This window comes from Pempheris klunzingeri, chromosome 21, assembly GCF_042242105.1.
Source record: "Pempheris klunzingeri isolate RE-2024b chromosome 21, fPemKlu1.hap1, whole genome shotgun sequence".
NCBI classification, from domain to species: domain Eukaryota; kingdom Metazoa; phylum Chordata; class Actinopteri; order Acropomatiformes; family Pempheridae; genus Pempheris; species Pempheris klunzingeri.
Window position 1 is genome coordinate 10,351,821 of NC_092032.1, and position 26,538 is coordinate 10,378,358.

A 26,538-nucleotide genomic window follows, 5' to 3' on the forward strand; every position below is an offset into this window, starting at 1 on the left:
GCATTGGTGGAGGTTTGCTTTCTACTTTGTAGCTGTTTAAGGAGAACTCCATTTGTTTTACAAATCAATATCAGTTTATTGAAAGTTCTGGGGCACTGGAGGGAGTCAAGTCTGAGAAAATAACTTGTGATATTATCCAGATTATCTTGGGTTGGGTTTGGACATTAGATTCCACTTAAAGTTTTAATTAGCAAATAAATTAAATCAGCAAATATTGGCTTACTAAATACTAAACTAAGATGGTGAACATGATCAAAATTATACCTGGTAAACATCAGCATGTTAGCTTTGTCATTGTGAGCATGTTAGCATGCTAATATTAGAATCAGCTCAAAGCTTTGCTATGCCTGAGTGCAGCCTTGCGGGGCTGCTGGCATGGCTGTAGCCTCTTGTATTACAAATTGTGGAGTTTGGAACATGTTGGCATTTACCAGACATAGAGGGTCTAACAAAGAGACATTGTTGAGTTGCATTATGGGAAGTGTAGGATCTAGGGTTTTTATGTCTCACAAATCTTTTAATGGAATATTAAATCGCTCAAATACAAATATATTTAATTGACTTTATGGAAGCCAATCAGTGCAGTTAGCGACAAAGTAACAACCACGAACCTAATTCACGAAGTTCATCTTTTACAGGGTACAGGATGTTTTTACCAATGTTGCAACTTGTTTTTTTTCAACACAGTGTCTGATACAGCAATATAACAGTGTGACATTTCAAATGCTCAGGCATCACTTAAACTCACCTCAGATTTTCCACGGCTGAAGCAGGCTCCCTTGGTGAACTCATCGCAGTGCCACTCAGCCTCCTGCAGAGAGAGAGAGTAAAAAGCAGCATAAGGCTCCCAATAAACCATCACGAAGAAGCAAACATCAGAAACACTTGGCACTATGTCACCACGAACCACTTTGAAGACCACTCAGGGAACCCACACAAAACAATGCCTGGCTCTCAACTGCGGCACAATTCCCACATTTTTGAAGTCAATTTGATGCCTGGTGACTCGATGTCTGAGATAGCAATAAAAATGGCACAGAAGACATGAAAACACAGTTACAAATGTAATAGAAAACAATACTGCGATGAATCAGATAGGCTGGCTGAGGCACTCATTTCTGGGTTCTGTCTATTCTTTGACATGAGTGGGAGGGATGGATTAAGACAGAAATGAGCAGTTACTGAATTTGACATCACATTTTCACCGTATTCTCAGTCCCACATATACACACTCAAGCATACACGCTTAGAGTGCACGCAAGTTCATAAGCCATGTTAAATACAGACACAGAATCCAATTAAGGTGCATACCAAGCAGAGACCTCAAGAAGCGGGAGGCAAGTGCGCGCAGAGCCGAATGCCAGTTTGATTTATGTGTAAGGGAAAAAGGGGGGATCTTAACATATAACATGCGAGTCCCTAGAGTTGGACGTCAATGTGATTTACATGAGAGGAAGAAACAGAGGGACGCCTTTTACATTTTACTACAGGAGCAAGAGGAATAAGGAGATAAAACCTCGACTCGTCTCCTCTGAGGGCGAAGACACCAGCGTGCTCCAATTTTTACCGTTTAATTTCAGTGTGACCTCTAGGGGGGCTTTCTCATTGATAAAAGTTCTCTATTCATGAAATGAGTGTCGGCCTCGGGACAGCACCGGGCCACTAACACACTCGCGCTCGTGACAGACAGAATTAGCCACTAGCTTGATTGGGGAAAAAAGAGGAATACTTAACTGAAAACCTGGCTGGCTGGCAATAATACCCTTAACGCCAAGTCACGAAAAGTCTCTAAAAGTAAAACTATTGAAGTTCTTTTTTGGCCAGAGACATAGGGCTTTCTTGTAGTAATAACCTGGCTAGTGACCAGAGGTGCAGGACTTCACTCTCTGTGGGAATATAGTAAATATCACTAACTGAAAGAGAATATTAGATTTCACCTTGGTATCAGGACTGTTTTAAACCAGGACAAAAAGGGAAAACGAAAACTGAACCCCCCTCAGCACTTAGGAGAACTTCTTTCATTTCCTCTTTGAGAAAGCTCTGAGAGTTCCCTCTGTGTGTTTTATGACAGAAACACTCGTGTGTACACACTCACACCTAAATGCACACATAAGCAGTAACAGGAAGAAGCTTAGAGAGAGGAGAAAGCTCAGGGTGTGTGGCACTATTCAGGAAGGATAAGATACGGAGTATTAATGGAGGCTGGCTTCTCTTCTGTGTGTGTGTGTGTGTGTGTGTGTGTGTCAGTTCACATTCCAGGCCAAAGCGGGCTATTCTGGGGCCATGCAGCCACCACAGACACAAACCACACACATCAGCGCAAGCAGCGCAGCCTGCACACACAGCACCACAGCATGTCCCAGCTGAATTGAATGTGGGCGCTGAAAAGTGCTTTCACTAATCACGAGGGGGGGGGGGGAGACCTGTTAATGGCCTGAAAACCTTACTCACCCATGTTCAGTGTAAAAATCAATCATAATACAATGCGGAATTACAACTTGAGACCACATTAAAGCGAGCAAAGTGGTTACTTTTATCATTAAATGGGGGTTACGTGATTTATCGTCATCTAAAATAGTTCAAAGCAGATTTTTACAATAGAAGATATTCCAATTACATCTTTAACACATCAACTTGATGGCTATTGAAGGAGGTTATACCCATAAGCCTGTAAGTGGGGGATGTGCTGGCATTATTGACCACTAAAACCACCCTATCTGACTGCCCCGCCTCAAATGGTCCAGAGTAAAGAACAGAATCACAGCCATGCAAAGGCAAGTGCCGGCATCATTAAGAAACATTAAAAGCTCATTAACAGGCTATTGTTCAGCTACTGTGCTCCTGAGATTAATCTGTCTTGAAGTGAAATATGTCTGGAATGCGCTGTCGTTAAAAAATAATTCTTGGCTTTATCAGAGGAAGTTTGCATTACAAAGACCTTTTTTGTGCCTTTGTCACCTAGAGGAAACTGAAATAGAGACTTTGAGGGGAAACAAAGAAGATGAGGGAATAAGAGAGGACCAGGAATAGATTTAGTGAGCCCAGCATGGTGGTGAATGGGCCAAAAAAAATAAAAAACACATCCATTGTGGCACTGTAATCATCCTGTGGATATTGTGGAAAGGGGAGAGATATACCACTGTTAAAGGATAATTGTGGTTCATTACAACTATTTATTTTCATAGTTTTGGTCATGATTTTCATTGGAGAACTTTGTACTAACTAAAGGTAATGGGAAAGATCTAGGAACCACTGAAATCAGATTAGACAAACAAGCCAAAAGTTTATCCAGGTTCCCTGTACCATTTTATTTGGAGGTAAAATTGAAAGTGAGACATCTGAAATGTGGACAATAAACTTTCACTGCTCAGGGCCGCATGCAGGTACAACTGCGACATGTACAGCAAATCAAAGTAGAACCAGGAGGCAGTGCTTGGCTGTGAAGCAGTTTTTGGTGTAGTGCCCACACTCAGTACTGCAGGATCATGTGAAGCCCAAAAGCCCAAAAGGTTCTTTTTTTCACTGACAATTATCACAAAAGGAACAGCTGTAAAATGATGAATTCATTTTTATGAACATCACAAACATCCCTGACTGAGTCATGTGCCAGCTGGTTCAACCTGCATGACTGCCTGATTGGTCCTGTTTCTTGTCGTATCTGACTTTGTTTTTGCAATATTATCACCCTCCCAGATCTCAGCAATTACTTTGGGAGTATAGTCTTTTTATTACCAAAAAGTCTACCAGCCAAAACTACAAAAACAAGACCCTTTAAGCAGGATGAAGTGTGATTAAGATGCAGAAATCCAGACAGACGCAGAGGGAATGTGGCATAGTTGATAGCAGTCATTTGTTGCTTCAGGGAAGCCAATGAAAATTCTAAAAAATGTTGTGTTCTGTATGTCCACCCTCTCTACTGTCCCTTGTAATGGGTGCAATCCTCAGAGATGAACCATTGTGCTCGTCAGCCTTGACACTGAGCGGCTATTGTCACCATGAGGTGGGCGCAGGAGAGATACCAAGGGAGAGAGTGGGCACGGAGGGAGACAGACATAGGCAAAAGAAAGGGCAGAGAAAGGAAAAAATAAGGGACAAGCTGACAGAAAAAACAACAAAGAGAAAACAGAGTCGAACTTAGGAGTCAGCTAGAACAAGGGAGACAGTGTGGGCAGATTGAAGTAGTCAGTGAGGTGGGAGGGAGGGAGTGTGGAGCTGAATTCCAAAACAGCACTGTTTCCAGACATGATATTGAATATATTTTGCATAAAGAGGGTCCAGAGAACACACTCGCTGCTGACAGCTGTCTAGCTTTATGAAATGACTGGCTGTGCGTCTCGTTACAACAGGACAACGTGTTGAGAGTGAGAGCCGGACAAATCCTGCCAGGGGAAACCTAATGTAGCCTACGAATAGCTGATATTATCTTTTGATGTGCAGGCACAATATTTACTATTCAGACTGATGTCTGCTGATGTAAGCTGCTGAAAGATTTACACATGAAATTGGTCTTGATGTCATGTCTGAGAGAGTGCATAGGTCAGATTCACTTCTTAAATCATTAAAAACATAAATCAGTGTTGTAGTGACCCCCTGCTTTGCCACTTGCTACTTACACTCACAAACCCCCTTGCTTAAACATGCCATGATATCACTAAATAAGCTGGTATCTTCATCTCCAGTCCCACTGATGCTTTTTATTCCATGCATTTAAATGGCCAAGTTAGTGGGTTCTAGTAATTGAATTAGCAATGCTTCCAGAGCTATGGCAAACACTTTCTGTTAGCTACTGATTAGCAGGGCTAATTGTCTGTCTGACAAAGCATAATTGCAAGAGACAGGCCCATGAAATACAACATGTGTGACTGGAGAGAGCCTTTTGTTTTCTTCGGCGTGCCCTTCCTTCCTAACGACACAAGAATACGAGTGGGAAGTGAAGAAAAATGGATGCACAATATACATCTCGACACCATGCAGTGTCTGTTGCCAAGGGGAGCTGTTATGGATAGTGTTTTCATGTGCCAGCGCAGGAGGAAAGAGAGGCTGGAGTGAATATCTACTATTTTTCTCCTCCTCTGTTGCTGTATTGAATGGCGAACAATGCCACTGATTCTCCTCATCCCAGTGCTTATTGACTAATGCTGTGCCACAGTGTTTCTGTTGAAACCCAGCCTCAGTGTCTGCGTCCTGTTTCGACTGAGCATGGAAAAAGCAAGCTAATATTCAGTACTTAAAGGTTTTTTTTTTCCTTTTAATTTCTTTCCACATTAGCACCTTTGCTTAGGATATTGTGAATTCAACAAGCTTTATTGTGCTGGCAAACAAGACACTTTCAGGCTTTCAGGACCAGCATGAAAGTGCCTGTTATTGGACCAAGTGTGCAAGGGTAAAGATGGAGCTAAAATGAGTGCAGAGCGTCGCTGAATCAGGGTATTCAACAACGTCAAAGGACATTATTTGAGGATCTCAAAAACACAAGGCTGAGTGGTACAACGAGATGATTTGGCAATTCATCAGACCTGGCAACACAATTGGAAATTGAACACAATGCAAATGCAGAAGGGCTAATTCATCAGTGTTTGTCCTCTCTATGCAGTGGGCCTATGGAGGGTGGGTAATGGCAATGCCAGCACTGATTTGCCTGGCCAAGATTGGCAGCAGCAGAGGGCAGGGAGCTGAATGAGGGACAGAGGGGACAGAGGGACAATACCGAATAGATGTGAGCTACAGAGCAGGATTCACCTGTAGAAGGAGGAAGGAAATTGTGCTTGCTAATTCTTTGTCTGTGATAGCCCTAAATGTATCATTAATTTTGTATGCTGCAGAGTTAAGTTTTCGTCTTGTTTTTTCCAACTTCAGCTGCTTCAGCTGTTGAAAGTGGAGCAAGGAGAAAAGTATCACCCTTTTCTTCTTGACAGTGTTTTCCAGATCAGTGAGGATGAGGGTAGAGGTTGACAGGGAGAGGAAGGCCTCTTCAAGCTGTTGAGACACTGCAGAAAAAAACTTTAAGTACCAGATATTAACTCCAATCAAGGCCATAGGGAGGGCTGACTCATGTTCCAAGCCCTGACTCTTCCCACTTCAACCGGCTTGCTTTTCAGCTGGAGTACATGCTACCAAGTTCATGTAATGTGAGGATTTTCTACCTATACTGTTTATTATTCTGAAAATGTCCGATGTTTGCTCAGACAAACTTTAATATCTGTTATACGTGATTGAACCCCTCTCTACACCCAGGACTTACTGAAGACCAAATCAGAGGGGAAAGAAACATCGGCAACGTAAAAATTCTCAGATGACATACAAACAAAGACAAGATTGATGACTACAGATGATGAAATTTCAAAAACAAGAGAAGAAAGAAACATTCAGATAGAAACAAACAATCAAAGCTGTAATTAGTTTGGATCCAAAAACACACCTGCAATTGCTACTGCAACACTGCCACAGGTGCCGCCAAAGAGAACGAAAGGGAGATCTTCAAGATTGCTACTTTACCATTAACTCTTTAACAAGGGTCCTCTGTCTTTTCAACATCTGATGATCTTGGCTCTTTTCTTTTATTACCTCCAAGCAAGGAGGACGTATACACAGGAGGTTATGGTTTCTGGGCTCAGACTATCGATCTGCAAGTCTCAACTCGATATGTGCAATACAGCAAGTTAGTCAAGCAGTGTTAAGCTACCATCCTAAGAGTCACTACTCTCTAAACCCTCCATAATACAATGGCAAGGCTACTAAGTATTCGGAGTTCACTCTCTACCTTCTGCTTGAAACTCATCATACTGCAAACAAGAACAGGAAGAATGAGTGAGATTCATTTTGCCTTCATCTAGCAGAAGATCTTGGTCTCCATTGTTTCCATAAATGTTTCATGCATATACATAGGAGTTGAGATCAGCTCATCATCGATCATATGGTAATTACATCCACCTGTTTAGAGTATTGTAGGCTGTTTGTATTACACTGGCTTTAAGCCTTTTGCTCTGTCAAACCATACACAGCCTCCCTCTTAGTGCTGCCAGCCATGCAAGAACAAATCACTGCCACTGGGCATTATCTGACAGGGCTGATGTATGGGGATAGGATGAAATCACAGACAAGCGTAGGAGTAGGTTTTAGTAGGAGCTTGTTTTCCTTCTGCAGGAAAAGAAAGAAAGAAAGAAAGAAAGAAGGAAAGAACCTCATGCAACTCTATTGAATGTCGATGCAACCAACCTAAAACGCAGTGAATTACCAATGACTGCTTGTGCTCAAACTTTCTTTGTTTGTTCTGGCACTCGCAGCACCATATTCCCTAGTAAATCTATTTGATCAATCAGCAATGTATGTATTGTGAGCGGAGTACCGGCGCCGAAAGGGAAATTCATTCACGTCTTTCATACCCAACAACAATAAGAAAGACAAATATATGTAAACCCAACTACAGAGGCAACCAAATCTCTGTGTAAGAATCTCCTGTTTTATGCCGGGATGAACAAGAGAGATGGAAATAAAAAGATTTCAGAGGGAGGTGAAAGGAAGAATAGCACTTCAGCCTTTGAACTTAGTCTTCCCCTTGACTCTATAGCACTCAGATGCAAAGCAGGGACTAGTGAACAGGTCAGCTTAAACTGGCTCTGGGCCTTGGCAGGGATTACCAGGCCCTATTCTCTTAAGAGAAGATGTCTTGGAGATGAGGGGTTGATTGGGTCGATGGAATCTCCTCGCTGATTCTGCAGCACCAGCCGAGCGCAGGATGAAATAAAGACGGAGGGATGATTGGGTGCACGGATGGCACAGAGCATCTTTAAAAAGCATCTGTGTCCCAGTGAGCGGCCACAAAAGACCGGCTCTGCATGAGTCCTCGTCTCTCTCCGTGGGGGGTTTCTCTGCTTTCTTCACTCTGTCTGTCTCACTGCTCCCTGATTCCTTTGTGTATGTGCCGCCCTCTACTCTTACTCATTCCTATCCAACAAATTCCTTCTTGCTTCTTATTACGTCTGACTGTTTTCCTCATTTTCCCTTTCCAGGCGGATTTATATCAACACCAATCCCTCCAGTCTCTCTTTTGTTCCATCCAGACATTCTCACTCCACCGTTTCTCTTTCTGTCCCTCCTCATCCTCTCCCCTGGTGTTTCGGGGTGTAAATGGCAAACATCAAGAGTTGTCTTACCATCAAAGACGCCTTGCTGCTACCACCTAGAAATAAACCCGTCGATGTGTCAATGTTTGTATGGAAACTCAGTGGGTCACAAAATGCTTTGCTCCACAGGGGGGGTGTGGGCTTATAAAAGTGTGAAGAAGGGCAGAAAAATGAGACAATGCAGAAAGAAATTAGAATGACAACATGAGAGGTGAAATGAAAGACTGAAAAAAGTATAATTGCTACCTTAAGCATTCTTCTATTTATGCAGATTTTGAGCAAATTTTACAACACAAAAATGCAGGCAGAAAGCAACCTCTAGCCCTTAAGTTAGCTTTTGTTAATTTCTGTTTAGTATTTCTTTAATGATTCTCTCTGAGGATTCTTTGACTTTGCTACCTTTGGAAAAGCAGGGGAGTTTAACCAAAGTGGTAGAATAACATTAGAGAAAAAATTGCAGAAGGTGTTAATACCCTAGAAAATGTGGAAAAGTACAGCTGCAGAGTATATGACACATACAGTTTCAAATTGGATTTAAGCATGGAGGGTATGCATACTGACTTTATATCAGGACTCTCTTAACCACCCTCTGTGTATCTAACCACAGTACTGTTGACGAAACCCGCTGTCACTCCAGCGGATGGGAACTTGTTGTGACATGTGAAATGCTAAACCATTTTACTGTAACAGCTTTAAGTTGTGGGAGCTGGCAGCACGCTACGACTATAGCACTGCATTTGTTGGAGGAAGGCAGCGCTCTTGATGCCCGTGCCACTGTGAGTGTGAGAATCGTACGAGCAGACAGACTGAGTACATATTCACTCGGAAAGTGGGTGAGTCAGACTGAAGGAGAATCTGAGAGAATTAGCACTCACCTGGATCAGTGTCAGGTCTTCCAGATTGAGCCTGAAGAGATGATTTCTGTGAAAAGAAAGAAGTATGTGAGTCGATGAAGCCATTTTTCTGCAAATAAACCAAAAAAAAGATGTGTGGATGTTACAGCATCTCTGCTCAAAGGCCAAAGCTCTGTACAGTTTGTAACTTTGTTCTCTCTCTGGTTCTTTCATCTTTACTTCCCCTACCAATAGTGCCACCAGAACAAAGAAATTTCCACCTCCAAAAAGGGAGCATTGTGACTTTAACTGCTTAAATAGCAAGTTGGGCATAAAAACAACTCAGAGGATGTCAACAAACTTAAAATAGTACTCCATCGATTCAGCCCAGCACAATATAGAATATAACATTGCGAAACTCACAATGGGTGTTTTTCAAAAAAGGATCAAAATTGAAGACAAAGATATCGTCTTTTTCATTCCACACATCCCCCTGTTATTAATGGGCACCTACCAAATACCATCATCATCCCCTTTGGCGTCTGATACCGAAGCATAAGGCACCCTTCTGCATCAATATTATATGCTCAAATCAATCTCAGTTCCACTTGAGATGTAGGTGTACATGTTTGGGTTTAGAAAAAGATGATGGCTTGGGTTCAAATAAGAAAGTTACTCACATAACTTGTGTTTCACTTTTGATTTCACACAGGCCACGTACCCCAGAGTCCTGGGTCACAGTCCAGTGTTCAAGCCATCCAACCATCCCCCCACTTCAATACGCTGCCTTTTCTTGCCGTCATACACTACATTTCCATTTAGTGTCTCATGCAGATATTAGAGGGCGCCTTGTATATCTGTATCAGAAACCAAACGGGTTGACAAGGGAATGAGAATAGGCTAATATTACCCATAAGTCAACTTGACCAGCAGCAGTTTGGTCAGAGATGGAAGTGTGTTATATAGAAGCTAGCCTGGAGCAGAGATAAGGTGCTACAGAGGTCTGGTAGCATCACTTCTTCATTTTACAAACTTGCAGAGTTGAACCCAACTGAAGCTGACTCATGTGACCTCACTTGAGGCAATTTGACTTTCCACAACTCCCTCTGGAGCCACAAAAGACTGTATGCCACTCTTGTCACAGGCTTTGATGTGAAAAATCAGTAGATTTCCCCTTGAACACTGTCGCATCTGAGCCTTGTAAGGTTTTAGAATCAAAATGAACCTTTTCATTGGTGGCATAATGAGTTGTAAGAGTCAGGGTGTTCATAGGGACCGAATTCAGTGGATGGTTGGATTCAATGGCTGCAGCAAATGTTTGTCCGACCCATAATTAGGTGACAAAAAAGATGAGATATGGCAGTGCTATAAGGTTTTTCAATATGCTCCTGTCCTTTGTGTGTGTATGAGAAACAGGGAGAGTAGAGAAGTGACAGAGAAAAAAAGAGATTGAAAGAAAATCAAAGCCTGGCGGTGAACCCTCACTCGAATAAGTGCCTATCCTGCCTTGCCTGGAGCTTTTCAAATTTGCACAGCACAAACAAAACTGTTTCATTGGCATTTCCAACTTTTCAAGAAACATAATGTTCTAATGAAAGCCTTTTCAAAGGGAATATTCTGTATATTGACTAACAACTTCTCAGGCTGTCTACTAAAATCATTATACACCATTACCAGAATGAGATCGCATGAAACCTGACAATTAGGACTAAAATCATTATTTATTGTGATTTGTTTCTCGTTGAGACTTCTGTATCCATATTCATATTTTCTAGTTTTTGTTCCATTCACGATCCAAGAATATTGTCAGCCCATGCCACCAAAAGAAAATTTGTCTTAAATGCTTGGTACATTTAGTGCAATTTCACAACAATAACTCCTGGTAGAGATTGAACAGAAAGATTTTTATCAAGTGGCTTAAAAACTGCAGGTAGATATGGCAATAGCTTTAATAACCTATAATGCATATAAGTAGATATCTCATTTCGGAGTGAAAATCTTCAAGCATGTTACACACACATACAAACAATTTTGCAGAGACCTATCTATCTCCCAAAGAGTAACTATCAGCCAGGCCTCAGTGTGGCCACTGCTCCCTGTTTTACTGTATTGATATTTGCATCGATCCCTCTTTCCTTCCATTATCACTCATACTTCTAACCCAGCCTGCAGCCATCCATCGCCTTTCACAGTTAAGACACTCAACAGCCCTCGAGTTGGCACCGAGAATTGAACTAAATCTCTTAATTGATTTTTTGAGTGCTCCAAATACCGTGGTTTGATAGAATTGGCTGCATTGTGGTTAAAAATAAAAGATTGCCAGCAAAAACATTGTGTTTCTGTATTATATTATATTGTATTATTTTATATATCAAAATGTTGTCATCAGTTTCAGTGTGAATTGACTCATCTATTCTGGCTTTCTCTTCACTCTTCCACATATACACACTTTCCCTGATTAGCTTTTTCCATCTAAGTTCTTGGGGCGCATTAGTAAATTCCCCGGGCTCACTTTGTTTCTGTTTGTTTTGCTGCTCTCCTTCCTGCTGGCTGCTCTGTTATCTCCTGTTCACATCGTAGTGAGTGTTTCTCTCTATTGACAACTAAGCCATTAAGAGAGTTGCAGAGCACACTTCATCCAGACTCACACAGCCTGGATGTATACACTTAGTCCTTACACACACACACACAGACGCACACATTAAAGAACACACACACACTTTAATTTTATCACGTGGGCATGAATACTGCAAAAGCACAGTCTTAAAAGCAGGATTGTTTATCTCTTAACGTGTGCAATCCCTTTCAAATTCAGTGTCTCAATCACTGGGATACTGCAAACACACACACACACACACACACACACACACACACACACACACTTGGCTGGGCTTGACAAAGACAATAAACAATAGTCAAAGCCATTTTTGACTGGCTTTTGAAGACATCTATAGAGAAACAGATCATTACTCATGAAATGCAACAGCAAACAGGGAGAATGAAAGACAAGACAATAAAAGAACAGACAACAAAGGGAAGAGACAGAAGGGAAGACAGCAGGACAGAATGAAACAGAAAAGGGGAGAAAGTCAGACTCAGATATGGGTTACCTGGCACCGACAATCAGTTCGTTCTGGCCTGGGTCGAAGGTCAGCTGCGAGTAATCCACCGTGCCCTCTGCCTTGAACCTGAAGATCCACGGCTCCATCTCTGCCAAAGAAACCACAGGACACAACAGCAGTGAGCCAATGAGAGCGGAGTTTATGGCTGCAGATGACAGCCGCGCTGGTGAATGAGCTGTGATTGCTGTAACTTTTCTCAAGACACCGAAAAACTGGGATCCTCAAAGGCCTCTTGATGATTGAGGGAAAACCTGACTTGAACGCACTGCATTTCCTTTTGCATAAACTATAGATAATCATATTGTATTTCGGTGGTATGAAGGCAGCAGGAGGAGCATTGTTGTATAATGACAAAGTTTAGCATATTTTGTAATCACAAAATTACCAGGCAAGTACTTTGCTGCCATGATACGAATATTGGGCCCTCCTACTGGAGGAAATGAAAAGGAGATTGAATAAAGAACAAAACTGCTTAGAGCTGTCCTTGGCTGATAAGGTCACTCATTCAAAAAATCATTGTGCATGGATCAAAGTACTCTTACATTAGAGCCTTTCGGCCTCTATGTCAAAAAATCCCCAAAACAAAAGTGAGACCTGAGACATCCATCCATAAGTGAATGTGAACAAAATGGTGAAATGCAGCTTCTTGGGACTCTGTGGGCAGCCCTTTGATTCCTGTAAACCACTGCTACCGTTGAGCGACCGCTCGCAAGGAAATGTATACTGTGGATGAACCATGAAGACCGATGAGGATCTGACTTTTTATAGAAGTTGACCTCGTCTTCTCCATCTCAGTGAATGCATGCACACATAAGGAGAAAGAGGGAGAGATATCCCAGACAGACACTGACATCTTATCCATAACATGCCTGTTCTCGTGGCGCCCAACCCATTAACCCCTGACCAATCGAATCACAGGCCCCGGGTGGTTGTCGAGCGATGAGGACGGCCTGTCTACCGTCTGGTTACCCGATAGGTTTAGTCGAAGGTGGTCAATCAGTCATTATGGTGACATGTTTTCTCCTAATGCTCGTCACATGCTTGATCTGTAGCCATAATAACTTTTCAGGTTGGATTACACTTTCTAAGATCACCACCATGTATGAGACATTTTTTCTAGATATCTAGAAAGTTTTATTTTTAAGTAAAGGGCCATAACTCCAGAAAGGTTGAACTCTTACGCAGTGGTTGCTGCAGTGCTTTAAAATCATTCATCAATATATTTTGGGAGCTATTTCTAGACTAAAAATTTCAAAGGGACTTTTTTAATTTACCAAGGAACTTTCCATAAATGCCGGAACAGAGGGAGAGTACTGCTCAAATATCCTCCTCAAAACACATTATCTGCTTCTTCAGGCACACCTGTCAGACAGCGTTTCAAATGAAAGCACGCTTTGCCTTCACCGCATCAAAAGCAAGCACTTAGGGTTTCTGTGACAGACGTGGGATTTCTGAGCGTTTCAAAAAGAGGACAAACAGAGCAAGAAAACGGGAGCCTCCAAAGAACATCTGCCTCCTCCACCTCACGTAGTGGGACCAGACTCTGACTCTCCTAACAAAACAATTGCATCTGCTGCAAGACAGCGCCACTGTATGCAAAGATGTTTTCCCTTGTTCGCTTTCAAGTCTCCAATGACGAGTACAAGAGAAATGTGAGAGGAAAAAGCATTCCGTGTCTGGTTTCGAAGCAAAAATACATTTTCATTAGCCACGGTGAAATAAATATCGTGGAGATCACGACCAAGTTCACCCCAAAGAATTCATTTTGCTTAATGGCTGCTGCTCTGCTTATTCTGGAGGGAGACGCAAAGTTTTGGATGTGCCAATCCTTTGGCTCCACTGGGCTTGTTTTTCACGCCACTGAGAGGATCCCTGGCATACAAATGTAGCTGTGACACCCCCCGAGGGAAGACGTTGCTTGACGAACCCAGCTTCTCCCCATAAATCTCCTTGACTCACCAGGGGGAGACACGCTAACGGGGTGATGGAGTGCGTGCGAGTGTGTGTGCCTGGATGTGTGTGTGAGACAGAAAGAGAGAAGACAGGATATTTGTTGGAGTGCACAAAAGGGGCAAAAGGTTTTAATTGAACACAACAGCACTCAGAGGATTTATGGCCCTTTGTGACGAGGCCAAGGACCATTCATAAACATTCATAACCAGAGTGGATGGGCACTCCCAAGGCTGTGGTGCTAAATATACGGCGCATCACAAAGTCAGACTCATGGGGGTTTAGGAGATCGTAGTTTGGGTTTACTTCGGAGAAACACAGCTGTGGAACACTTTTTTTAAAAACACCACAGCAGGATACTGAATTAGCTTCACCACAGAGACCAATCACACTGATTTGAACCCTGATCTAACTTGTGATATTTATCTATTTTTTGGATGGGTTGTAATAGCTAATTCTAGTGGCACCCTGGGAGGTTTTTGTGATCCCATAAAACTGGCCTTACAGTTAACCCATCAGAATAGTAAACAGTAGGACAACCCCCAGCTAATACATAAATCCTACCCCCCATGCCACTTCCTGGATTTCAGGCCAGCTTTGAATGTTACATGGGTTCATATCAGCCGCACTGTAAATGCAGGTGATAATGTAATCACATCACAGCCATGCTTGTACAGAAGCTGCATGAATCAGGGGATTGGCTGCCGATGAGACGAAGGCATAATCACATGCAGAGACACACACATGCAGACCCACACACAGGGATTGGGATGAAAATTCAGAGAGCGGCCAGGGCTCTGAGCCAACATGGAACCAACATACACACGCACACACGCACGCACGCACACACACACACACACACACACACACACACACACACACACACACACGGCGCCCTTCCCCCTTTCCTCAGTCCCATCTTATCCCCTTAACCCCTGTCTCTCTCCTCCTCAAAATAGAACATCCCATCACTCACATCCTGTTTGTTATTCCCTGCTCTGACATGGAGCAGTTGACACAAAGACAAAATGACAGGATATATAAATATTTACACCCAGCATCAGGGGCCACGCCAGTCTTCGGTCTGCCAGCGCTCCAAGTTAGTGCTCTACTACAGTACTGCCAGGCCGGCAACAATGGCAACATGTGGAACCAATTCTGAAACATGAATGGTTTTTCTGTGAGTGGTGTAAATAGAGTGTGGCAGCAGGCGCTCACATAAATGAAGAGCAAAATCACTCTAAATGCAGCCCTGTGGTACTGGGCAGCAGAAAAATTCCAACTATTTGGGCAAGTTGATGAGGGGTAGCGATTTAGCCCAGCGGTACGAAAAACAAACACCTGCTCGGTTTGAAACAATCTGAAACAAAAAGAAAGAAAGGTCAGTTAAGACCTTTTGCACTCTGCGCTTAAAGGTTTTCTTGCCATTATGTTATTTCAAGCAAGAAAAACAAGCACATTTTATAGTTAAAAGCCCTGCAACAAATTACTGCGGCTGTGCTGTGGCCCCAGGGCAGCGAGTGAATCATGCAAAACAACCCACCGTGAAGCCACAGATAAGTGTACAATAAAATATTTAAATCTAATGTGTATTTAGGTGCGCAGGCGTTTGGTTCTAAGAGTGCGGGAGAAGAGACAACCTTTTAACAAGATGACCAAATCTCTTCAGGCCACTTGAAGACAAGATGAAAATATAGATGACATGTGGGACTTTTATTGCAGCGGGTAAATGAAAGACACACAAATCCAAAAATATGGACGGGGCCGTCTTCGTGCCATCGGCAGCCTGTCATCCATTAAAATAAAACATGGCTAGAACATAGCTGACCTTGGACATGAATAGAGCTGAGTTACTGTTTTGGAATTTAAGCTCCAAAGACTTTGGAGGGCTTGAAACTTAAAAAAAAAATCACCCCCCTAATGACCAATTAAAACATCTCTGATTCTAGTTGTAGCCTGTTGCATTTATGAATGCTATGAGGCCGTTTTTTTTTTTTTTGTTGTTGCTGCTTTTACTCCTGTCTCTCTAACGATGTGTTAGCCGTTCAGGGATGATAAAAGCTGAGCTCAGTCTGTGGCTGTAAAACAAGTCTGCCGGTTCCACTCCTCAGAGACATGGTCCTCAGCTTGGCCTGTGAAGGCATTGTTTACACCACAGTTTATAACCTTTAAAAGGCTTCCAGCCTACACCCAGGAACACTTGTTAAATACAACACTTTATTAATACAGTATATCTCAGGGGCTTTGAGCTAGAATAACACTACAAATGCTAGGTCAAAAGATCTTCTCCTTTTTTACCAAGAATGTGGATAAAGCCTTTCAACACCCCTCCAAAAATGATTCTATAAACGGTGCACATTTACATTGGACCTCTGCTGAAGCTATATTCAGACCTGTTTTTGTGAAAGCGGAGCGAGCGTACCTTTTTGGGTAAACATTTTGAACATAGCTGCTGAACTGTACAGTGTACTTTCTTTCTGAAACCCACCATTTCTAAAAACCACCATACAAAGCAGAAAGCGGTCTTGAGACTACAGCATCCTTGCACCACAGTAGCAGTCCTGTCAGCCAAGTGTTGTGCCAAGTCAGAAAACCACCATCCCCAGTGGGGTCAAACCCATGTGAGGCACGCCCTTCCACACTCAGGCCACAATCGCACAGAGAGAAAGAAATGCTGTCACTGGAACAAGCTCACACAAACCCTGACCTTGGCTTCTCATGACGGGTCACAACCTCTCTCTGGGCTCTTTATTGTTTAACTCAATTTTTTTTTAACAGAGCAGCTGAGCGGTTTCAGTGAGTTGAAGAACCACAGCTGCAGGCCCAGTGGCACTATCTACTCAAGGGAAGCTTTTAACATTTTATTATTTTACTGCTACCCTTCATCCTTCTGCCACCTCAAACCTAGAACTGAAAACTCTGAGCAAGGTTTTCCAACCTCAGGCCAACGGACATGCAGAAAATAGGATGTTAATCTATTGCCTATTTTTTCCAATTAATTGCTTAACCACTAAAATGCAAGAAAATGATAGAAATGCCCATCGCTGTAGAGCCCAAGGTGACATTGTCCAATTCCTCTTTTTGTCCCATGAAAAGCTCAAAATATTCCAAAATTGGGAAATACTCATATTTGAAAAGCTGGAACCAGATAATTTTTGACATATTTACAAAATTCTAGTGTTTGGGTAACTTTTCTCTTAAAGGAATAGCTTTTTTGCAGAGAGTTAGATGTGAAGATTGATATCACTGTCACGTCACTCTAAATATGAAGCTGTCACAGACATGTGAGTGGTTCTGATCTTCTCATCTAACTCTCACTAAGCAAACGAACATGTGTATTTACCAAAATGGCCAACTACTTTAGGATTTGGCCCTGGCTATGAGGCTCCAGCCAAAGCTCTTAATGTAGGACTGTATGGAAAGGGTTTAGGTCCGTCTGAGTGGAGTGTGAGTGTTGTGCTGTTGTGATCCACATGGGTATGTTTAATGTGTTTGTAGTTGTCCCAGCTCGGCTGAGGAGCAGCCATGGCAGCCTCACTCTGCACATTCTCAACAACCAGGGATTATGCTACATTACATGGAGCACAATGACTAACAAAAGAGAATGATAATAGGTTTAACGAGAGGTTTCTCTTCCCTCACACACAGTTTGTGTGTCTGTGTGCGTGCGTATGTGAATATGTGTCGGCATATTCTGTAATGACTTGGCTTTTTGCCTTTAATGCAAAAAAAAAAAAAAGCAAAGGGCTGTAATTTGGCAGTCTCTGAAAATGCTTTGCATACTATAAAACAACAATACACTGTGTTTGAACCACATGAAGGCTATCAGGCCTTGGAAGGAGAGTTATTAAAAAATGAGCAAAAATACAACTGTGGAGGCAAAGATTAATGGACATCTTCATGAGACCATGGGAGTTAGCAGCTGCTCTGCAAAGGTGCTGATTCTTACACAAAATATAAGATACGATTCAAAGTAAACACGGCATAATGATAAAACTTGTGTTAAAGGGAAACTTTTTGAGCTTTCTGTCCCCACATAACCGCAAAAATAAAACCTCTAGATATGCAAAGTCTGCAGAGCTTTAGAGCTTTATGATGAGAGCAACAAAGCTGATGTGTGGACCGTCAGCAAGCCTGTGAGCTTAGAAACTTAGTGGGAACTTTCAGGGGTCAACGGCCTTAATGAGCCAATGAAATTTACATGCATTCTGTACATGATCTGATCCTGCATCGCTGCAGTTACATTTAGTGTAACTGCATTACATTAATCTAACATTTTAATAGTTTGAATGCAGATGTTTGGGGATGAGGGAAAAACAACAGAAATTGGGGCTGATCCAAGACTGATTTTTATGATCTTGCTTTTAATTGCTTACCTTTTTTTTTACATCAATGTTTTTATATGTATTTTATTGTTTTTTTGTTTTTTTTTATTAGTACATTTTGCTTAATTTCTGTTACTGATTTATTTATTTTTTCTATTCAATTGTTTTTTACATTTTATAATATTTTTGTAAAGCACTTTTCTCAATGAAGCTACAGAGTCACTTATCTACCTGAATCACAGACAGGAAAGCCTTGGAGTTCCTCTCTCTTTCTTTTCCCTTCTTCTATACGGTCGGCTTTGTGTTGGTGAACCATGTCTGATTGCCAGCTGCAATGTCGACCCTTTTTATTAATGCTCCTATATTTCAACCAAAGCATTAAGCCACTGGAGCTTAATGGGCCATTCTGGTACATTAGAGAACACAAACGCATTGACCACAGCTGACCCACTGGCTGCCGTGTGATCCCCCCCATGCAGAAAGCACAAGGCAGGAACGTATCATGTTAGTTGGGCAGTTAGTCATCATCATTGCACTCAATTGGAGCAGAGTGAAGAGTGCCACCTCAGCTAAGAACGAAGTGACAAAGACCGCAAAGAAAGAGGGGGTGAGGGAGTGAAATGGTTGTAGAGGAAGAGACCTTGTGTCTGTGCTAGACAGTCATACTGAATATGAGTCCTTGTATGTATGTGGATCATTGGACACATGCAGTGACCTTGGTCTTCTGTTCAATTTTGCCTTGGACAGAATCCTTTGTGATTATCTGACTGGGACTCTGCTGGACTGAAAACAGCTCAATGGCATTTTGCTGCTTCGCAGTGGGTAGACAGAACTGCATCGATCGCTATTGATACTTTCTTTCGACTAAGTTTCACAGCATTTCATTACAGTTTAGTTGTTCAATAGCGATGTAAGATAAAGGATAAGGACAATGAAATCTGATGCGGAACATGCTGTATCTAAAAACTGCAGAGCCATGTGGTAAAAGTATACGGGGAAGGTTGTGTGTGACTCATGGGAAGGAACAAAGAAGAAAGAAAAGTTTTTCTAGAAAATCTAAAATCTTAGAAGAAGTAACTGCAAAAGTCCACAATTGACTGTTTGCACCATCTCTCTGAATTACTGTTGCTACACTGCTTGTCTTTCGTCTTTTAAGTTTTTATGATTATTAACCACATTTTTTAAAAATGTTTTAAACATTGGGTGATTGCTTTCAGTAACAAGTAAACAAACGCAGGCTTCTAGTCAGCAAACATTGACTGAACCATCATTAGCTAACTTTAGATTTAATGCTACGTCGTTTGAAACTACTGTCTCTGGCTGACTTTTCAGCTTTTCCAGTTGACTCGTTTAAAATAAAAAATCTTGTAAAATGGGATCTTAAATATGCACTTGGCATGTGTACATGACATTGTGCTAAAAGACTGAGGCTACAGCTACATGTTCTAGTAAATAATGGTAGGAAAGGAATGGATCACGAACATAGACTTTATAAAGAAGTGGACGCAGCATCCGGGTTTGTAAACTAATGCAGAAGTGTCTTAAACTTGCATTCTTTCAAATGGCCAGCAGGGGTTGACTATGCTGGTTGCAAAAACACTTCCATTTGTAAACTTTCCTACTGAGTTTGTGGTCTCAGTTGCAAGTTTCATGTCTTCTTCAAGACAACTTGACGAACGAACGTCACCTCTGGCTCCTAAAAACCAAGTTGGCGACGCCTGTGAAACCAAGATGGCGTCTCCCGTGAATCTGAACTCAAGGCTTCAAAAAGGTGGTCCACAAACCAATGGGTGACATCAAGGTGGCTGCATCCACTTCTTTCATACAGTCTATGATCACTACTGTAGGTGCTAAACTGGTGAGCCAGACATGCTAATGGTTACATCTTACATTAGAGCAGGCAACAGTCTGTTTCATCCATAACTTACATTTCTGCTTTCATGTGCTTTTGGAAAGACTAAAAGGAAGACATCACCCTCCTTAACTCTTTGAATGCACAATATCTCCCTGCATTTATAAATCTCAACAATCCAAAGCTTAACAGGACAATCACTGGTTGATTTGGGAGGTAAGTAAACATTAAACTCACCTATTCAGAGTTTACATTGAATCAAAGGTTTGGACTAATTGTTTTCAGGTTCTCGGAGATTTCAACTTAATTGTTTGACCAGTTGAGCAGGTTTATAATGATTTTCACCAGGGTGTTTTTCAAGTTCTAAAGAAAACAAACCAATAATATTTAATTTTGTAAACAACATGCAATCCCAACCTTTCAGTCAATATCTGATGTAATAACAATAGCTGCTGTCGAGGCGTAATGACATAAACCATCAGAGAAATAGACCAGACGCGGATTAAGCTGAGACTGTGAGCTATTTCGCTGAGGTACGATGCTTCTGTACTTTTGCTTTTTCTTTCGTCATCAATGTGCTTACAACTACGAGCTGACTGCAAATAACTATATACAGCATAATACAGTAAAGTTCACATAATTCCGAAGGGCAATAGAAAAGAATGAGCCGAATCGATGATCTCAGTATGTGTGTGTGTGTGTGTGTGTGTGTTTGTTTGAACACTTACCTGAGTGTGGGATGAGTGGGTGCTCTGTCTTGTAACAGGGGGATTCAGGCAGCAGCACCGGCCCTCTCCTGCTGGCCACGCCTCCAGGCCGCAGGACCAGCATGCACTGCAGTAGCAGCAGTGCATGCTGGGTAACAGGGCGTCCCATGAGGGGCCTGGGCTTGGCTCACTTCTCCTCAGGCCTCAGGGGCCAAGAGCATTGGAGAGACACACCTGAAAGGCCAGAAAAGAGACAGATTTGGGCTTAAACAAAGACTTATTCCACATTAGTTTTAGATTAAGCTTGATGCAGTACAGTACCTCGCTGCCATCACCATTTATTCTGGGAGATAAAAAGCGGCAAAAATAAATCCTTGCAAAATTGGAACGAGGGAGAGAGGTGCAAAGAAGAGAGAGTGTGACAGATTTGGGGGGAAAGTGCGTAAAGAATTTTGCAGAGCAACATCAGCCTGCATGCTCCTCACACACCTCTCAACTCTGACACCCAGCGCATGAATCAGACATGGCTGTGCGTCACCTCACTCACCTAATGTGTGCGTCTGAGTGTGTGTGTGTGTCCTCTAATATCTGAAATGATGTGCCCTTTGTACATTTCTTTGTTTCCACTGCAGACAAAACCGCTGTTTGCTGTGTATGTGCATTCATGCGTTATTCATTATGAACAGTTATATGTGACTGGTATACGTATGGAGCTGCACTGCACAGCACTCCTCGTGGCTCAATTAAATTCTATAGCTGCTGTAAATCTGATATGTTTTTATTCACCACCAAACCCTCAAATTGTGATTATTATATAATGCCTACAGTAGATTCATGCTCCCCAGAAAAGTCATCGGCTACATGAAAAGCAAAGCAGCTTTTACAACTCAATTGGCTATGATTTCTTTTCTTGTGGGGGTGATTTGATGAGCAGTCTAGACTATCTACATCATTACTTTTTAATCATTTATGCAATGCTATTACCGAGAATGATTCATGCTATGTGTAACAGAAGAATAAGCCTCTCTGACTGTATGTCACATTTTGTATGGTGGACTGGCTAAAGACACTGAAGGCCTTTGCTGTAAAGTGCCAGTAAGGGCAAATAGTTGCTTGGTTCAACTTTTCATGAAAGAAAATGTATTCTGTAGCAGAACCTGCAGAGCAGTCTTATTATTTTAATGCATGCGAAATAGGCTTTTCATCTGCTGTCCAGTCAGTGGGGAAAAAAATGGTGCTTTGTAGTGCAAGAACAGAACAATCCTCCCTCCATGATGGAGTTGATTTAGTGTGAATGGTAGGCTGCGAATAAGCAAAAGCTATTAATATCATGTTTGTTATGGGATGGCAGCAAATATGGGGAAATCTGCATGCTGCAAAAAAAAAAAAAAAAAAAAAAGACAAACTGACTTGTTGAGGAAGAAAGAAGCCGTGAACATTTGCTTTCCTCAGACAAACGTCTTCACTTCTCTCAGAAGTATGAATCCCCCTTAGTGCTGGAAAGCTTGGAGTGGCTCTGGGGTAGAACATAAGGCACCTCTCTACTCCCACTTTCAAATGAAATCCTCAATGCTGGGAGCATGGTGGTTTTATTTCATTTTCTCCTTCAATGGAAAGTTTACTCTGCCTTTACTGTGCATGAATACGCTTCATGACCTTGGGGCCTGCATGGAATTCATTCAAAGTCCAGTGTGTAAATGCACAGGCAGCGGCGATAAATGGTTCGCCTTCACCCACAGAGTAATGTAAAACACCTGTCAGACATAGCGGGGAAAGCAAGTGACAGCCAGTGCCAGTTGCATCTCTCTGTTCCTTTTCCCTTTCGTCTTTGACGGTTCACACATGAGCTTCTGTACTCTTTCGCAGTTTTCCTTTAGTCAACCTGTCGTTTTACATGTCACTTTTCTTTGTCTGCGAGTTTCCTTGACAGTCTTTCATGTTTTTTTTCCTCAACAAAAAGCCATTTTACCTGTTGCAGCTGAGAGCGAGCAAGTCATTTCCCTCAGGTAGTCTGTGGCTAGAACGGTCTTGTCATTTTTCATACAGTCTTATAAACTTTAACGCCTGCATTCACTTAGGAAAAATATTTCATAATCTAGTGAGCACAGAGGTGAATTTGATGTGGGAAATGGGATCACTGAGTTGTGTGCATGTGTGTGTGAGTCAGAGACGTGCACATACCCATGTACACACACACACACACACACACACACACACACACACACACACAGGAACAGTAGCTGAAGCCACTCACTTGTGTGCTCTCCGTTGACCCCACTCCCTCCCTCTGTAACAGCCCTGCACGTAACCTCCCGTCAGCCCCTACATGCGTGCACCCACGAGTGCATGCACACACAACACGTGCATGTTCTGAAAACAAACTTCCATCTCATGTGTACAATAAATTATTATGTGTCATCACTAACACTTTCTTCTTGTTTTACAGATTGATTTTAAAACCCCTTCAGCTGTAGTTAAATCTAACATTAAAGGTGCCCTGTGGAGTTTTCTTGTAAACAATAAAAAAGTTACACTAACTTTTGGTGTCTCAACAAATCTAATCGTTTCTATCCTTGAGGTCAAACAAATGTGTTTGTGCATGCCCTTCCTCATGAATTGCAAATTGAACTTGCTCATCCAGTTTTTTGACTATTTCTTGTCTTTTAGTGTGTTTTTGTCGGCACACTGCTAAACTTCTTTGTGTAGAAAATCACGGGAAGAATTGTTCCATAGCGCTACCAGTGGTCAAAAAATTTAACCACAGAATAAATACACAAAGAGTTGCAAAAAATAGAATAATTGATCATAAAGACTAACGGAGGATCAAAATGATATTGTAGCATATTTATTCATTTAATGTCGAACTTAGAATGCAAGTGTGACCTCATTGTTTTTGCTGTACTCTCTACATCTGGATTTAAATGAATCTCAAACTACTTCCATCTCTGCAGTTGCATGAAAATGAATCGTAATGAAAAGCTGTTGTGGCATGATGAAACAATTAAGAACTAATATACTTTAAATATTTCTAAGCCTTCATCTAACAGGAAACAAAACGCATTTGTCTCTTTAAAGACCCACAGATGACCTGATTTATGCCCACATTCATTTGCATCTTGCCTTTTAAGTGACAGAGCACAGACAGACAGCCTTGAGTTGATTTAAAGCCAAACCATTAGAACAGTTGTTCTCTCCCCTGAAGTGATCTCTGGTGGATCCTATTTTCTCTTAAACTCACCACAAGCCACTGACTGGTCCTGTGGGAGAAAACTGGAAGAACTTTCTGAGCTGTTCGGTGGTCTAAACTCTAAATCATCTCCAGGGCATTAGTGCAAACTTCCACCAGCATCTCCTTCTCCTCCTCTTCTTCCTCCTGCTCTCACTCCTACTGCTTTCTCTGTCTCTTTCACACCTCTACAAATAAAGACACACAAAAACACACACAGTACCAGTTCACATCACACACACACACACACATACAGAAATCACCCTGGGACCTGGTGATGGATAACACACCGGTGCATTCAGGGCACTTAGCAGAGGGAGGACCGAGCCACACGAAAAACTAAACATGGGGTAAACGACGTTGACATTTAAAATGCATTTACAGGGCAGATAATACAGAATAACTTTTCCTTGTTTCAAATGTTGAGAAGGTACAGTGAGGTGCCGACCGGTGAGAGCATGTTTGTCTGCTGTCTTGACTTCATCAGAGTTGTATCTGAGGTTTTTTTCTACAAAAAGAAACGCTCATTGCCATAAATGCAAGACACACGCAACAACAGCACAGCCATCTTTTAAATGTTAAACCGTTTACTGTGATCCTTAACTTCCATTAACACTACATGTTCATGTTTTTTGTGTGCCTGCTGTTGAGTTGGTCCTGACATTTTTAGTTCTATTATCCAACTTAGTCCTGTCTAATTTTTTTTTTCATTTTTTGTCAATTCATGCTGTTTAATTTTTTTTTTTAAATGTGTCTGGACAATTATTCTTATCTTTCCCTCATTTTCTTATTTGACATGATGCTGTTTTGTAAATTGCTTTCTTGTGCTGTTTTCCACAGTGCAGTTGTGGACCTACTAGTGTGATGTTTGCCGTCTTACTGGGTTGTACAGTGACTACAGTATCGTTCTTCTCTTTTTTATATGGAAATCTGCATTCTCAAATACATTTCTCCTTCTTTTTCTCTCATTTACTTCTTAATGGTCAAAATGGATTACACTGCTTCTCTACTGATCTGTATAACGTTCACTGTGCAAATCATCACATGCAAAATATCTGAGACGACTGTCACAACCGTTCTGACAGAAATGTTTCATGAATGTCAGCAATGAAAAAATAATGGCTAATCAGTAAATCTGTCCTCAAATTTTAGATCATGTGTCAACTTTCATCAAATCAATGTTCCTGACATGTGCTGTGTAATTGGAAGCACAAAGCACACACTTTTTTTGGGTGAATTCAGTGTTTGTATGATATGGCTATACAGGATATTTGACTTTACAGACTTTACTAAAATGCACGGCTTCTTATATGCAGCATGTTATATGTCGAACTCCCCAAAAGTAGAAGAATAATTATACAGACCCAAAATCGACTCACAGTGAAATGTATTGAGCTGAAGAATGGATTGGATCCGACAGTTAATGGCTGTTTGCTTCATAGTTTTTGAAAGTTACATAATGGCACATTCAGCTGCATACAGACAGTATTACACACACACACACACACACAGCTCTGCATCTTGGCATTTTGGGAGTTGAGGTGTCAGCTAACTAATCAATTGAAGTCTTCCTGCAGTAACGAGTGGAGAGAGGATCATATTAACTCCACTATTGATTTTGTCTGGGGGGGGACTTCATGATGGTTAAATTACACCATAATGAGCAGACGCACGAATAAAACGCTGGCTTTGTATTTGTCATGCTGACACATACATGCACACACACACACACACACACACACACACTGGCTCATATACAAACACGTTTGTCAAAAGTGAGTGGTGCAGTGATGATCCATCTGTCCAAACACAGGCGGGGGAGTGTGAATTTGGGGTCACAACACAGTGCTGATAGATGCTTCTCTCTCTCTCGCCAGACAGGACACACACCAGTAAAATCAACCCAGACTTTGCTTTAGTCCAGGGAACACAAAGACAATACAGAGCTGCTTTATATAGCTATATGTCTGTCAGACAGAGCTCTTAAACGTGTGTGTGTGTGTGTTTGAATGTGACTGACTGGGGGTTTATCACTCCGGCTATCAGACGGGTTACTGCCAGTTTTTGTTTGTTGTTCTGCGCCTCTGTCTGCCAATTGGTATCTGTGATTTTGGCGTTTAGACCAAGGCACACACAGAAATGGCAGCAATGTTTGCTCTTTACTTTGCAGTCTGTCTGTCTGAAAAGGACAGCCGGCTATCTTGGTTTTCTGAATGTCAGGCAGACTGATTACTTTATGAGTGAACTAAGTTATTGATTGATAAATAAGTCTATCCACGACTTCTCAACTGGAAAATGAACAACGATGATGCACTGAGCGAGTGACTGACAAAGTAGATGACCGACTGACTGCCAGGCTGAATGACAAACGATGTGACAAAGTAACGAACTAGGTGACTG

At 41.8% G+C, this 26,538-nt stretch overlaps 1 protein-coding gene across 1 annotated transcript in view; it reads right to left on the bottom strand.

Moving 5' to 3' along the window:
* The window catches only part of sema5a (sema domain, seven thrombospondin repeats (type 1 and type 1-like), transmembrane domain (TM) and short cytoplasmic domain, (semaphorin) 5A), an 80,032-nt gene extending 58,951 nt beyond the window's left edge, over window positions 1-21,081 (bottom strand). Inside the window, exons 1-4 of the mRNA XM_070852921.1 lie at window positions 20,934-21,081; window positions 12,067-12,166; window positions 8,999-9,044; window positions 749-811 (exon numbers count right to left, since the gene is read on the bottom strand). Coding sequence (XP_070709022.1) covers window positions 749-811; window positions 8,999-9,044; window positions 12,067-12,166; window positions 20,934-21,081 — 357 coding nt within the window. The remainder of the gene's footprint in view (window positions 1-748; window positions 812-8,998; window positions 9,045-12,066; window positions 12,167-20,933) is intronic.
* Window positions 21,082-26,538: the final 5,457 nt, after the last annotated feature.